Source organism: Malaclemys terrapin, chromosome 1, assembly GCF_027887155.1.
Source record: "Malaclemys terrapin pileata isolate rMalTer1 chromosome 1, rMalTer1.hap1, whole genome shotgun sequence".
NCBI lineage: Eukaryota > Metazoa > Chordata > Testudines > Emydidae > Malaclemys > Malaclemys terrapin.
The window spans coordinates 160,894,207-160,908,950 of record NC_071505.1 but is presented as its reverse complement, the minus strand read 5'-3'; the positions used below and the strand labels follow the sequence as shown (position 1 = coordinate 160,908,950).

Below are 14,744 nucleotides of genomic sequence, written 5' to 3'. Positions count from 1 at the left end.
CATGCCAAACTGATACTCATTGTGTCAGCTTAGCCAAGATGATGTTGGGTCTCCAAACTTCATGGTCTATCTATGTGACTTCCCAGAACTTCCCCTCATGCCCTGCTGACACGACTCCACAGTCAGATATGGCATCCGGTGCTGAGCAGTCTGCACCTAACAACCTGGATACTCCATGCATAGGTGAAGAGGAAGAATGATGTTCAGAAGCAGTGCAGCGAGTCCTACTTAATAGTAGAAAACCTTCTAGTAAGTCTACCTATTTGGCTGAGTGAAAACGTTTTTCAGTTTGGTCTTTGGCTCGAGGAATTTGGCCAGTGCTAGCACATATTCAGGACATTTTGGATTACCTGGTATATCTCAAGTCCTCAGGTCTGTTACTCAGCTAGTTGAGGGTCCACTAAGTGGCAATTTTAGCATTTCATCCTCCAATCCAAGGGAAGTTGGTATTATCCAGTCCCATGGTAGTTAGATTCTAAAATGTGTTGTCTACCTCTTTTTGCCTGTAAAAAGAAGAACAGGAGTACTTGTGGCACCTTAGAGACTAACAAATTTATTAGAGCATAAGCTTTCATGGACTACAGCCCACTTCTTCGGATGCATATAGAATGAAACATATATTGAGGAGATATATATACACACATACAGAGAGCATAAACAGGTGGGAGTTGTCTTACCAACTCTGAGAGGCCAATTAATTAAGAGAAAAAAAAAAAAACTTTTGAAGTGATAATCAAGATAGCCCAGTACAGACAGTTTGATAAGAAGTGTGAGCATACTTACAAGGGGAGATAGATTCAATGTTTGTAATGGCTCAGCCATTCCCAGTCCTTATTCAAACCGGAATTGATTGTGTCTAGTTTGCATATCAATTCCAGCTCAGCAGTCTCTCGTTGGAGTCTGTTTTTGAAGTTTTTCTGTTGTAATATAGCCACCCGCAGGTCTGTCACTGAATGACCAGACAGGTTAAAGTGTTCTCCCATTGGTTTTTGAGTATTTTGATTCCTGATGTCAGATTTGTGTCCATTAATTCTTTTGCGTAGAGACTGTCCGGTTTGGCCAATGTACATGGCAGGGGGGCATTGCTGGCACATGATGGCATATATCACATTGGTAGATGTGCAGGTGAACGAGCCCCTGATGGTATGGCTGATGTGATTAGGTCCTATGATGATGTCACTTGAATAGATATGTGGACAGAGTTGGCATCGGGGTTTGTTACAAGGATAGGTTCCTGGGTTAGTGGTTTTGTTCAGTGATGCGTGGTTGCTGGTGAGTATTTGCTTTAGGTTGGGGGGTTGTCATCCTGAAAGATGATCCTTTACTCTCACAGATCTTGGGAGACAGACCTGTCCTCACTTACAGACAACCCCCCAACCTAAAGCAAATACTCACCAGCAACCACACATCACTGAACAAAACCACTAACCCAGGAACCTATCCTTGTAACAAACCCCGATGCCAACTCTGTCCACATATCTATTCAAGTGACATCATCATAGGACCTAATCACATCAGCCATACCATCAGGGGCTCGTTCACCTGCACATCTACCAATGTGATATATGCCATCATGTGCCAGCAATGTCCCTCTGCCATGTACATTGGCCAAACCGGACAGTCTCTACGCAAAAGAATTAATGGACACAAATCTGACATCAGGAATCAAAATACTCAAAAACCAGTGGGAGAACACTTTAACCTGTCTGGTCATTCAGTGACAGACCTGCGGGTGGCTATATTACAACAGAAAAACTTCAAAAACAGACTCCAACAAGAGACTGCTGAGCTGGAATTGATATGCAAACTAGACACAATCAACTCCGGTTTGAATAAGGACTGGGAATGGCTGAGCCATTACAAACATTGAATCTATCTCCCCTTGTAAGTATGCTCACACTTCTTATCAAACTGTCTGTACTGGGCTATCTTGATTATCACTTCAAAAGTTTTTTTTTCTCTTAATTAATTGGCCTCTCAGAGTTGGTAAGACAACTCCCACCTGTTTATGCTCTCTGTATGTGTGTATATATATCTCCTCAATATATGTTCCATTCTATATGCATCCGAAGAAGTGGGCTGTAATCCATGAAAGCTTATGCTCTAATAAATTTGTTAGTCTCTAAGGTGCCACAAGTACTCCTGTTCTTCTTTTTGCGGATACAGATTAACACGGCTGCTACTCTGAAACTTGCCTGTAAAAGAAATTATTCTCTTCTGGGACTTCAATACTATACTGGCTGCCTCGTAAGTCCTCTGTTTGAGCCCCTAGCAACCTTTCCCATCTTTCCTTTGCTGAAAGACAGCTTTTTTTATTGCCAGAACTTCTGTGAGGAGAGTTAATGAGCTGCAGACCCTAATGACGAAGCCTACTGTTACAGTTTTTCAAAGGCAAGGTGGCCTGGAGGCCATACCCTATGTTTTTGTCTAACTAAGTTTTCATATTTTCACCTTAACCAAACAATATACTTACCTGAATTTTTTCCTAAGACTCACTCAAATGTGGATGAGAGGAGCACTTTCTGTCCTTGGATGCGAGACAATCCTTGGCGTTCTGTGTAGAAAGGACTACACTGTTCCATGCATCACCGCAACTTTTTATCTTGTTTGTGAATCGGATGAAGGGTCAGGTGGTTTCCACACAGATGATTTCCAGATGGATTACTTCCTGCACTACAAGAGGATGTGGGGTAGCTCAGGCCACACTTCCACAGAGGTGGTTGGCTCATTCGATGAGGGCCCAAAAGATTTCAGTTTTGTTTCTCGGTGACATTGCTATATTGTTAATTTGCAGGGGCACTTCCTGGTTTTTTATACAGATTTTTACCAAGCATTATGCTATTTCAGCTGCATCTAGATCAGAGGCAAACTTTGGGAAGCTGGTTGCAGTCATTATTTCAGTAGATTCTGAGCCCCCTCTCCTATAGGTACTGCTTATGAGTCACCTGAACGGAATACATGTCTGCAACCACTTGAAGAAAAAATGGTTACCTGCCTGTACTGTAACGGTTGTTGTTCGAGTGGGTGCAGACATATATTTGACGTCCCACCCTCCGTCTTCTCTGCATCAGAGTCTTCACCCTTAGATTCCGATGCAAAGGAACTAAGCGGGTGTCAGGGCAGCACTGCCTTCAAGAGCCCTGGGAAGGAATGTGAGGGGCCAGAGGGTGCGAGCATCACCTCGAAAGGTACTGCTAAGCAAAGTCCTCTGGCTTCAGCATGCTCGGTGTGTGCACGACTTAGTGGAATACACATCTGCACTCACATTTCAAAGAACAACAGTTACAGTACAGGGAGCAGGACCGACTCCAGGGTTTTTGCTGCCCCAAGCGGCAGGGGAAAAAAAACAGAAAAAAAGCTGCGACCGCAATTGCGATCGGCGGCACTCCAGCGGCAGCTCCACCGCGCCGCTTTCTTCTTCGGCGGGAATTCGGCGGCAGGTGCTTCCGTCCGAGAGGGATCCGCCACCTAATTGCCGCCCAATAGCCCAACGTGCCGCCCCTTCCCCTTGGCCGGGCTGGTGCCTGGAGCCGGCCCTGACAGGGAGGTAACTTTTTTCTCCTTGCAAACTTATTCTAGATTGCCTCTTTTCAAAGAAGTACATTTTTAAAATGCGGTAAGCACTGTGACTGCCAGTGCCCTAACTGTAAAATAAGGGATGCTGATCTTTTTAGAACCAGACATTTACTCAAAGAACTATTCCATGAATTATGTTTAATGTAAGTGTCCAATAAGAATTGTTATGCGGAAGCACAGCTATAAGGATCAATCCATTTTTTACAAACTATCTTAAATGATATAAGAACTATGATAAAGGCAGAATTAGTGAATTAAAGTTCAATTGTATAGGCTCATGCTGATCGTTCTTATTGACAAAAGTAGTTCATTAATTTCAGTGGGGATTATTTACAGGAACAAGGGCTTGTCATGTAAGTAAGGGAATGCAGTTTCATATCCTTAGTGTGTTATACAATCCTAATATGTCCATTATCTGTTGTTATTAATGAGAGTTGAGGATTGTTAATGTAATCTTCATGCTGGTTGCAGCTGTAAATAAACATTAACCGTGAGATTTGCAAGGGATTAAACTAATTTCTTAATATCCTCCTATCTCCCCAGGCCCTTTTCTCTTTCCTAAGCTATCAATTCAAGTATCAGTTCTATGTGAATAAAAATGGGTCTAGAGAGGGTTGGCTGGTTGGGAAGGGGTTTTTTAGTTCTTAAAAAGCCATTTAGTGAGTCTGGAGGATATATTGAGGATTCCCTTCTCCCAACACTGTAATAAAATAGCTGAGTGGAACCTGGTTGATTTCACATACTGCACACTCAACATCTGTTTTTTATGCTAGATAGTTATGTTCTGTGAGGTTAAACCTCACAAAATCCTTCTAGAGACAAATTATTATTTTCTCCTATTTCTCTTCAAATTACTATTGTCAAATGGACTCTAATTTAAGAGTTGCAGATAGATGAGCATTAAACTTTTTAATCCCTGACTAGTGACTTTAAATATTATAATAAATTGAATCTAAATCCTTCCTGCACCATCAGCTGCTGCTTACAATTCCACCATTCCTGCCTATCCTGGGATCTTGTTTCATATCCTCCATGTTGGTCAGTTTGATAAATTAGTAGTGAGTAATTTCTCCCTTCTAAAAGCAATTATAAATGTATATTTATTGTATTTCTTAATACAAATATATCTGAATTGGTTTTGCTGCTTTTAGATAAAATAAAATGCCGGTGTACCTCTCTCTCCAGGTCATGAAAGACTATTTTGTTCAGCATGAGAGTAAAATACTGAGAAAAATTCAGTCCCTAACTCGCCATTCCTGTGAAGTAGCATATGTTAGTGAACTGCAACAGAGGCACTGTGAGATACAAATAAAAGCTACTCAAGAAAAACTAAAGACCCTTCAGGAGAAGATGTCAGAACTAATAAGGCGAATTCACCCAGTGAGTGGTATTTAATTCAAATATTTATTATTAATGAGATTTTTGGTATTTTTCATAAGGAAAAAAGTGCAATTCGTCCTGGATTAGCTGTTTCAGACTACAGAGTCTCTGTCAGAATAAGTGTCTGTGCACATGGATTTTTAAAACGAATGATGCTGCACAGACTGGAAAGAATCTAGCGTCACTTAGATCCCAAGTTAGGTTGGCAATAGGGTAGTTTAAAATAACACCCCTTTACTTGTAAACTGAGCAGTTTTTGTTCTGGAATCATTAACATACTATCTGAAAAAGACTCTAAAATGGTTTACAACAGAGCACAGACACACTCCTACTATTGAGGAGAGTTGGCAGACTATTGACTATTTTACCAAACAAATTACTGTATATTAAACATAAGATTTTCTTTGAAACACAGTACTGCTGAATACCCAATTCATGTTATTCAACTTTAATTTGTGTAATATCAAGTTTATTTAATTATTGTCTGTATCATTAACCAAAAGGCTATAAGGAAGTAATTTAGTAATTTCTTAATATTCTCATTTATGAGGTATAATTTCTTTCCCCCCTAGTTTTTTAGGTGAAGTGATGTTTTGTCTGTAATGTTTGAGCCAATCCCATGATGAAGGCAACAGTGTCACCAAAATGCTTATATCGAGAGTTTTAGTAGAACTAGAATAGCACCTAAATAATCCAGCTGACAATTGAAAAACAGCATATGAAATTGGTTTTCAAAGACATATAATAAACTTTACAAGAGTCTCTGGAACTGAATAAAAAGGGCAACCAGTACAGACCCAAGAATTAGACGTTAATTACCACTTACTCAAGTCCTTGGTGTGAATTGTCATAGCTTCATCGAAACCATTGGAGCTGTGACAATTAAAACAGCTGAAGATGCTGGCATATTTCTAAATGTAAATATAAATATTGAAGTGTGACAGATCATTTAAATGGCACTTCTGGTTAGACATTTTCTAATTAATATTACAGGGATGAAGATTATAATTAACTCAGAACACTACTCCATCTTCTGTATATATACTGTTGGCCATATCCTCATTTGATGTAAATCAGCTTAGCTCTGTTAAAGTCAATGGTAGTCTTACAATTGACTTAAATGGAACCAGAATTTGGCCCTAAATGCATCATGTATTAATTGGCGGGTAGGTTCTTGTGCATTGATGTGAATTGTGCCCTTGGAGAGGAGAAATAGTGACTTGCTCATGTGCTGTATACTAAATTACAGACTTACAGCTTGCCAATAAGGCCTACGTGTCTTCATGTGTAAAGAAATTATAAGGCTTCAAAGAATGATAGCAGATTCTAGCAGATGAATTTAACATGGGAAGTAGCCAGATCTGGAAGCACTAAAAGGGTATGTGAGAAAACAAAGCTAAAGTACAAATAAGAAATCTAAAAAGTAAAGTTTGCAAGGCACTCATGGTGATGAGAAGTAAACTGGAATTGCTCTGGGCTCTCTCCAGGCATCAGCCTGAGACATGGTCATCTTCAGTACTATCTGAGGTCTTTTTAGTCCAAAGTGCTGCAACTCTTACCTTGGAGAAACCAGAAACAGTATAGGATAAAGAAAAAGCAAATCAAATTTTCCTCTAATCAATCTTACTTTACTTTACAGGAGTTGTTGACAGAACTCAGGAAGCATTGCCAGTCAGTCAAGGATAAACAAGACCTTTCTCTTGAGGTAGGTGACCTGGTCGTTTTCCTGGCTACAGTTAAGATTGTTTCTTGGTCAGTGAGTAAATGAGCCAGCTAAACATTCTAGATGGTGTATATGCCCATAAATTCACAGCCTCATGTTCCCTTCCATTGCAGAGGTTAATGTTGCTTATATATTTAAACATCAGAAAGATTGGTGAGAATCTTGGTGTGAAAAAGCTGGGGTTACGGTCCTTGGTCCCTTGGATATTCCACCATAGAAGTAACTCCTGTGTTTTGATGTCTCATCATTTTTGTCGTATGATAATGATTTAACCAGTCTTTCCATGTCTACAGTCTTCTAGTTCTGAAGCACTCCATTACACTTACCCGGGTGTTACATAATGTCATGAAAGGAGGTTTTGAAACCTTACAAAGGCTCTTAATGGTATTATGAATTGTGTCCATTTTCTCTGCCACATGAGTTCACCTAGGGTTACCTCCAAGGAAGGGCCTGGCATCATCAGTGCTTGAGTCGAGTTGCCATATGGTATGCACCTCTCCGGTACCATGAGAGCTGACTTTTTTCTAGGTTCAATGGACGCCAGCTACAGCAAAATCATCTAGTGAAATCACTAACCAGACTGCAATTTTAGCTCAGTCAAATTTTATGTATGAGGGCTTTTTGCTGGTGGTGTGGAGCTCACTGGAAATACATCTTGCCTTTTTTGTTGCACCAGAGCACACTCCCTTTTTCCTTTATCTATTTCAAGCAAAAATATCCTGACTAATACAATCACTGCATCTCTTGGAATTAAAGAACATCAAAATATTGAAGACAGTGAAAATCTGCACCCAATAGTAATTTTTTTTACATCAGGACTGGAGATGTTTAGGGTGGAGCAGTGAGTTGGTTTATCTTCTGAAAAAAAAATGGCTAATGGGTAATATAGACATTATTTTTTCAGTCCGGCACCCTCTCTAGATCCTATGTCCGGAACTGAAGACACTCAGCACGTTGCAAGATAAGACCGTAAATGAGCAACTGGTTCTCGTAAATCGTTCATGGATTTTTTATTTTAGGAATTTAGTGAGACTGTAATTAATTAAATTCTGAGCTAATGCTTAAGTTTTGCTATTAAATAGGTTTTCAGTGGAAAAGCTGCCTAGATTCCTTGAGCACTGGTTTTAAGACTGTTAATGTAAATGCCCTTATGGTATAACACACTGTTGTAAAAATACTCCTATCTGCCCCTCACTGCCTTTCATCTCTCCCTCTCCAGTTCATCCAAACACCATTGCTAACGCCCATCTTCTTCAGTGGCCATGATGTCCCTTTTTATTCCCTTCAGTGATCCTGTCTTTTATTGCATCAGACGCGAGCTTCTCATTCTCTCCTACAGAGTTCTATATAATCACACCCTTAACCCTCTGTCTGTATCTCTGCTTTCTTTTCTCTCTGCTCCATGCTTTGTCTTGTTTTCCCACCAGTTTTGTTCCTTTCATTACACTGCCCATAAATCTAGAACAGTCTAATTATTTTACAAGGCTGTCTTTTCTCCCAGATCCTTGCTTACCTAACTCTACAAGCAATCTTTTCTCCCTTCCAGTCACTAATTGCCACACACACACTCCATCTCCTGGACTTTTTTTTGTTTATTTTCTGTTTGCTTCATCTGCTTTAGATTGTGTGCTCTTAGGGCTGGGTAAACACAGTTATATTTGTTAGTTTCTTTGTAAATATTATTTGTAAATTATTGCAAAATGCTTATAGATCCATGCATGTTTGTTTTTTAGGGTGACCATATAGATGACTTAAAACAAATGGATGGCTATCTTGAAGAGCTCCTTAAACAAGACTTGTGCCAATCTGGCATTGTAAGATTACCCATTGTAGATACAAACACAGCAGACTTAGGAGAACCTGTCATGCCATGTGAAGAAATTGTGGATGCTTTCAAGAACTGAGGTGGCTTGGTCTCCATTGCTCATACATTTATAGTATCACAACTTTTAGGAACACATTAGAAAATTAATCTTAACATAAATATGAATGTAAACTGTTAACATTGAAAATTATCATGGTTGGATTTTAATATAATTTTGCTCATGCTTTTGGGAAATTGAACCAGTCAGCTTCTCCTTTGAATTTTTGTGCATTATGCTCTTGAGAAGTTGTTTTAATTTACCTTTGAGCTATAAACACTACTTCTGATTGTTTGATGTAGTAACTTCATAGATACACACAGACCTGTGTATCGTATGTTAGTACTTTGTAGTGATAGATATTATTGAAGATTTATGTTTAGTCAATGAAGATAAAAGACTTGAAAAATGTTATTTTAGAGTATCTTTGCTACATGTTTCCTATTACTGGATATTACAAATACAGTTGTTTTAGAGAGCTTGCAAACCTTTGGCTAATTTATTTATATTTATGAAGGGAATGTTTCAGGCTGTTCAGTATTTAGTCTACTTTTTTCAGGCATTACACAGAGAAACTCCTTAGTACAGAAGTCAATGGGAGCTTTCTTGAGTTGCAAACTCCAACCTCAATATTGCGTGCAGATGTTGTCGCCCCGTCTCAAAAAGATGTATTGGAATTGGAAAAGGGCAAGAAAAGGGCAAGAAAAATAATTAGGAGTGTGGAACAGGAGAGATTAATAAGAGTGGGACTTTTCAGCTTGGAAAAGAGACAACAAAGGGGGGAATATGATAGAGGTCTATAAAATTATGACTGGTGTGGAGAAAGTAAATAAGGAAGTGTTATTTACTCCTCATAATCCAAGAATTAGGGGTCACCAAATGAAATTAATAGGCAGCAGGTTTAAAAAAAACAAAAGTAAGTATTTCTTCACACAACCCACAGTCAACCTGTGGGACTCTTTGCCAGAGGATGTTGTGAAGGCCAAGACCATAACAGGGAAAGAACTAGATAAGTTTATGGAAGATAGGTCCATCAGTGGCTATTAGCCAGGATGGGCACGGATGCTATCCGTAGCCTCTGTTTGCCAGAAGCAGGGAATGGCAACAGGGATGGATCACTTGATGATTGCATGTTCTGTTCATTCCCTCTGGGGCATCTGGCATTGGTCACTGTCGGAAGACAGGATACTGGGCTAGGTAGCCTATTGGTCTGATCCAGTGTGGCCGCTATTATGTTCTTATGGTCAACAAGATGGTATGAGCTGACAGTAAATGGTAAGTGAACCAACTTATGCCATTTCCTCACATGCAAAGCCGCTGCGTATGCAACAGGACAGCTGGGCCCCAGAGTTTAGTGAGAAACTACAGCTGACACATCCCTATTCCTGTGAAATATTGATACAAGAGTTTTGCAACTTTTTCAAAATGCCTGAATCTTACCTCGTACACACTCTTTTTACATTGGTTTAACTCCATAAACTATGGTGTGAAATCAAAAATGAGGAGAGGCCAGCCTCTCCTCATTGTATGTCCCAGCACCATGAGAATTAAGTGGGAGGAAAGAGTATCATCAACTGATAAAACCCTTCTGCATTTAAACTGGACACTGAAGGTAATCGCACTAGGATGCTATATTTACTTAACCTATATCTGTGGAGACCTGTAAGAGGTTTACAGTAGCTCCTAGATGCCGAGTTAGTGTCTAAATGATAGTTGTCGGCAAGCCATTAGAGCTAGGCAGCATAAGCATTTGGATGAATAAATACTGAAAAAGGGTATTTGGAATGTTTTACACTATGGGTGCCAATGGATCAGCAGATGATATTAACGCCATGGAAATCCATCACTGGTACACAAAATTTATGAAGGAGTGCCCATCTGGACAGCTTTGTCTGCATGAATTTAAACTTGTTCTGGGTCTGCAAGGTCTTACTCAAGATGCAAACAAGTACGTTGAACAAGTATTTCACACTTTTGACATGAATAAGGTAAGGATTCTACTTAACTACATAGCTTTGTTAAAGCTGTGTAATTTGCTGCATCAAATGGTATATCTCAATGTTCTGGTCACACTGGTTATTTAGACCTATGGTTCAAATATAGCGAGAAACTCCATGTGAATATATTTAAGTAGCCAGAAGCTAACGCTGAACTCTCTTGGGAGTTTGCCTTTTTCAAAAATATCTGTGTACAATCCTTATAATACTTTCTGAATCAAATCTAGTTACTTGAAGACTGAATTTCTCAGGCTGTTTTTAGAGTGTGTTAGACAGTGGAGATTTTTTTTCCCCATAAATCTACTTGAAAAAGTGTAATTGTTTGACTGGGTCCACATATATCAGTGCTTATGAAGAACTACTAAATATACTGTTCATTGAATGAAACATTTCTTCACAATGCTAAGTGTGTTATAAGTTTTAGTTTGAAATTAATCAAATGGCCTTCTCCAGAGATGGCTCCAGCTGCCCCATACGGACTTTTATTCTTCCCCCAACTCCTCAGTGTTTGATATTGCACAGTGTGGTTCTACAGCAGCTGTTCCTGCATCACTGCCTGCTGCTCTTGCTAACTCTGCGCTTCATACAGGTTCCCTCTAATCATAGGATCCACATCCAAAAGAGCTCACCTTCTTAATTCCCTCCTAGGTCTAGGAAGCACCTTGAAATATTGCCTAATCCTACTCCCACTGAAGTCACTAGGGTTTTGGCCGTTGACTGAAATGAGAGCAGGCTTGGGCTCCAAACTAGCAACTTCACATCAATGGATTCCAAGGTACTCTTCAGCAGAAAGATTCAGTGGGCTCATCCATGTCACACACCCATGGAAAAAGCATTCGGACATTCTGTTCCAATGAACCCAGTGAGGTTGGAATGACTGCATTACTAGTAAAGCAAAATGCATTAATGCTTCGTATCAGGGATTCCAACAGGGATTACATTTGGTGATCCAAGATGCAGACAAGGAGCATTAATCCCATCTTGTTTTAATCTTTAGAAAATCCCTTTCTCTAACAGACTTCATTATGAATAGAAGTTAAATTAGTGTAAGAGCATTTTTAAAATAAAAGAGATTTGGGGTGATGGCGATATGTGTGATGGTACATTGTGCCTAATGGCCCAGGAATTACTAGAGAGCTAATGTACAGTTTTAGCTAGTCGTGATAAAATTATATACTGGTAACATTAATATTAATTTGCTTTAACAGTCTTTTAGGTTTTTTTAATATTGAGAAATTATTGTGCTTTAATCTATGTTTATGTATTCTGAGTACTGCTGGTTGCTGTAATACAAGACTCCGTGGTATACAATAGAATCTTTTGCTTTGTCACAAATGAACTAAGTATTATTGACACTTGCTATTTATATTAAGTTCATTTATCATTGGAGGTCACTAGACAACCACATGGAGGGACTGACTGGTAATTGGTTAATCAGAATCAACTAATTCAAGGAGTGTAGCAGTACAGTTGGCCAGCTAGCAAACTCTGAATCCATTAAAATGAAATCTGATTTGGTGGGAAGATCCCAATTTTTGTCTCTCTTAATTACTTACAAATAATGTGTTAATGGTTACACTTCAAATATAGCTTTAACAACATTTTAGAGACTCTCTTTAGCTGCTTCAGAATTTCTTGGGCCATATGTTAGTCTTCTCCAAGAACAACTCTCCACTCCCCTATAAATAATCTATGGTCCACAAAGCCAGATATCTAAGTGCTGTTAATTTTAATTCAGAAAATTTATTTTAGACCAATATTTTGATGAGGATCTAGTATTTTATTGGTGCCTCATCAAATCAGGGCCTCATAAAGCCTCTGAGGTTAGATTTCCAAAAACCAAGGATGGGACCTGAATACTTTCTGGGAATCATAGTCTTTAAGGTGTCAAGTTGAGCACCCACAAATGGACGCGCACAGAATTGCCAGTCACTTCCCAAAACGTCGGCCTAGATATTTGAAAATGTCTACTCTTTTGATACAGACTTGTACATTATGCTGTCTGCAAGATTATTTTCTGATGTCTAATGCACTGACTTCTCTGATTTCTATTGGGATTTATCCCTTGTATTTATCAGGTTGTACACAGATAAAATTTAAAATATGTCTGCATGAGGTGAAGGAATTTTATGCTATTAAACTATGGTCCTGCATTACTGAAATTTCTAGTTTTGGCAGGCAACTAAAAAGGTGGCTCAAAGCTTTGGAAATATGCATCCTCAAGAAATGAATGAAGTTTTAAAAATATTTCTACAAAGATCTGTATACTTACTAAGATTGATAAATAATCTAGAAAAGAAAAACTGTTATCAAAATAATATATAACCATATCTTTATGACTGAAATTCTATATTAGAGAGAACATGCTTCTCATTTCATCTGGTTAGGGAACCTTCTCCATTTCAGAGAAGTTAGACAACTCGTCTGTTTTAAGACTTAATAAAATCTACCATAAAACTACCTGTCCCAGACTTTAAACTTCATGTTTAATGATGGGGTTTGAACTGATGCTGCTTTCTCATTCTGCAAGATATTGCGATATTGTTTAATGCTTATCTATATGCTTTTGTAATCTAAAAGACGAGAATCTTTCTCCTTGTAGGGTTGTCACAGCAGCAGATGCAGGAAAAGTTATTGAAAGGGTAAGAAACTGTTTGGCACCTATAATATTTTTTTTCTTCAAATCAGTGGTATGCTTAAGACTTTACATTCTATACCTTGTACAGCCAATACAAATAAATAGGGTGGCATCTACATTAAGATAAAAGGCTTTTATCCTTTCCCTTTGCATGCTCTTTTTGTAAAACTTTTGGCTGAAAAAAATTGAACATCTATTACAATCGAGTGAATGAACTGGTGTGTTTTACTCAAAGCAGGATGGAATAGGGATATTCTACAGAGGATAAAATGTAATCTATCTCTTTAAATAAATACATATATTTAGGGTTACAGAATCTAGGTGTACTACCTGATCTCTGAACAAGGGTTAACTACAGCTCAGTTTTCCTCCCTTTTAGTTCAGGGTTGGGATTGAGAGTTGACTGCTTTGAATATGGAGAGAGGATCTGTGGCAACTCAGGGCCCATGCTTGGGGGTCATGGAAGTTCTCAACTGGAGGTTCGACCCCTTTCTGTTTGCTCTGATGTGAAATATATAACTTTCTTGTTGTAAAATAAGTTATCTGCTGAGCCATTCCACAGACTTGCAGTCTGGTATCAGGAGATAAACTTAATTTAGACAAAACAAATGATTTGTTAGCATTTGAGCCATTCTGCAGTGAGACACGCTGGGTTTTTATGGCCTGGTTCAGATTTTCTCAGTAGCTCTATAATCACTGTGTACTTGATCATCCAGAATGTATTGACAACTTGTGACAAAAGTAATAACTTAGCAATGAAGTAATTCATGAGAGAAGCAGACAACTGTAGCTGCCACAGAGAGATATAAATATAGTACAGTAAGTGCCTTCTGCTTGTGACGAGCATATCAAAGTAAAGCCTGTGGCTACTTGAAGTGAAAATAAGCTCATAGCAAAAATTCTCTCACTAATGGGCAAATTCAGTCAGATAAGTCTTGGGGAAAATGCAACCTCAAAGAAAAGTAGTGCTTTTGCCCTGAAATGTTTGCAACCATGTGAAGGTGCTTAAACTTCACCTCGTACTAAAAACCTTTTCATGTGGTGCAAAGGCAAAAAGATTTCAACCTTGATTCTTAACCTTCATAGCTGAAGAGAATATCCATTTTTTATCTCCAGTGGCACAAATATACCTATCTCTTAGCAAGTGAAGGCCACATCCTCAGCGGTGTGAATAAATATAACTCCATTTATTTCAAAAGAGCCAAGCCAATTTATACCTGCTCAGGATTTGGCCCAAAATGTTGAAAGGAGAATTTATAAATCAGATTTGAGTTGCCCAGTTATTAAGTTTGTAGACAGCATGGATTGTCTTACAGTACTGATACATGAGAGCTGGAATTGAGTCTTTGATTAAGAAGCTGTGTATTGTAAAGTTTCTTAAAGTCCTAAGTAAATATAGTATAAAAATACTGCCATACACAATGTATTGTGTTTGGAATTTCTTCAAAGCATAGAGAAAAAGTCAAAGAAGTTCCACTTACTGTTTTTATAGTTTAAGGGTAACATCTGTCTACTGCACTCTTTTCAGTCTTCTGTGGGTCATATTTGAGCAGTTTATATAGGAGTAA

General features: G+C 38.6%; 1 protein-coding gene across 1 annotated transcript in view; it reads left to right on the top strand.

The window, feature by feature from the left end:
• MORC1 (MORC family CW-type zinc finger 1) overlaps positions 1-9,010 on the top strand; it is a 106,459-nt gene extending 97,449 nt beyond the window's left edge. Inside the window, exons 26-28 of the mRNA XM_054016424.1 lie at positions 4,762-4,956; positions 6,596-6,661; positions 8,413-9,010. Of these exons, the coding sequence (XP_053872399.1) occupies positions 4,762-4,956; positions 6,596-6,661; positions 8,413-8,583 (432 nt within the window). The 3' untranslated portion in view covers positions 8,584-9,010. The remainder of the gene's footprint in view (positions 1-4,761; positions 4,957-6,595; positions 6,662-8,412) is intronic.
• The last annotated feature ends 5,734 nt before the right edge of the window (positions 9,011-14,744 follow it).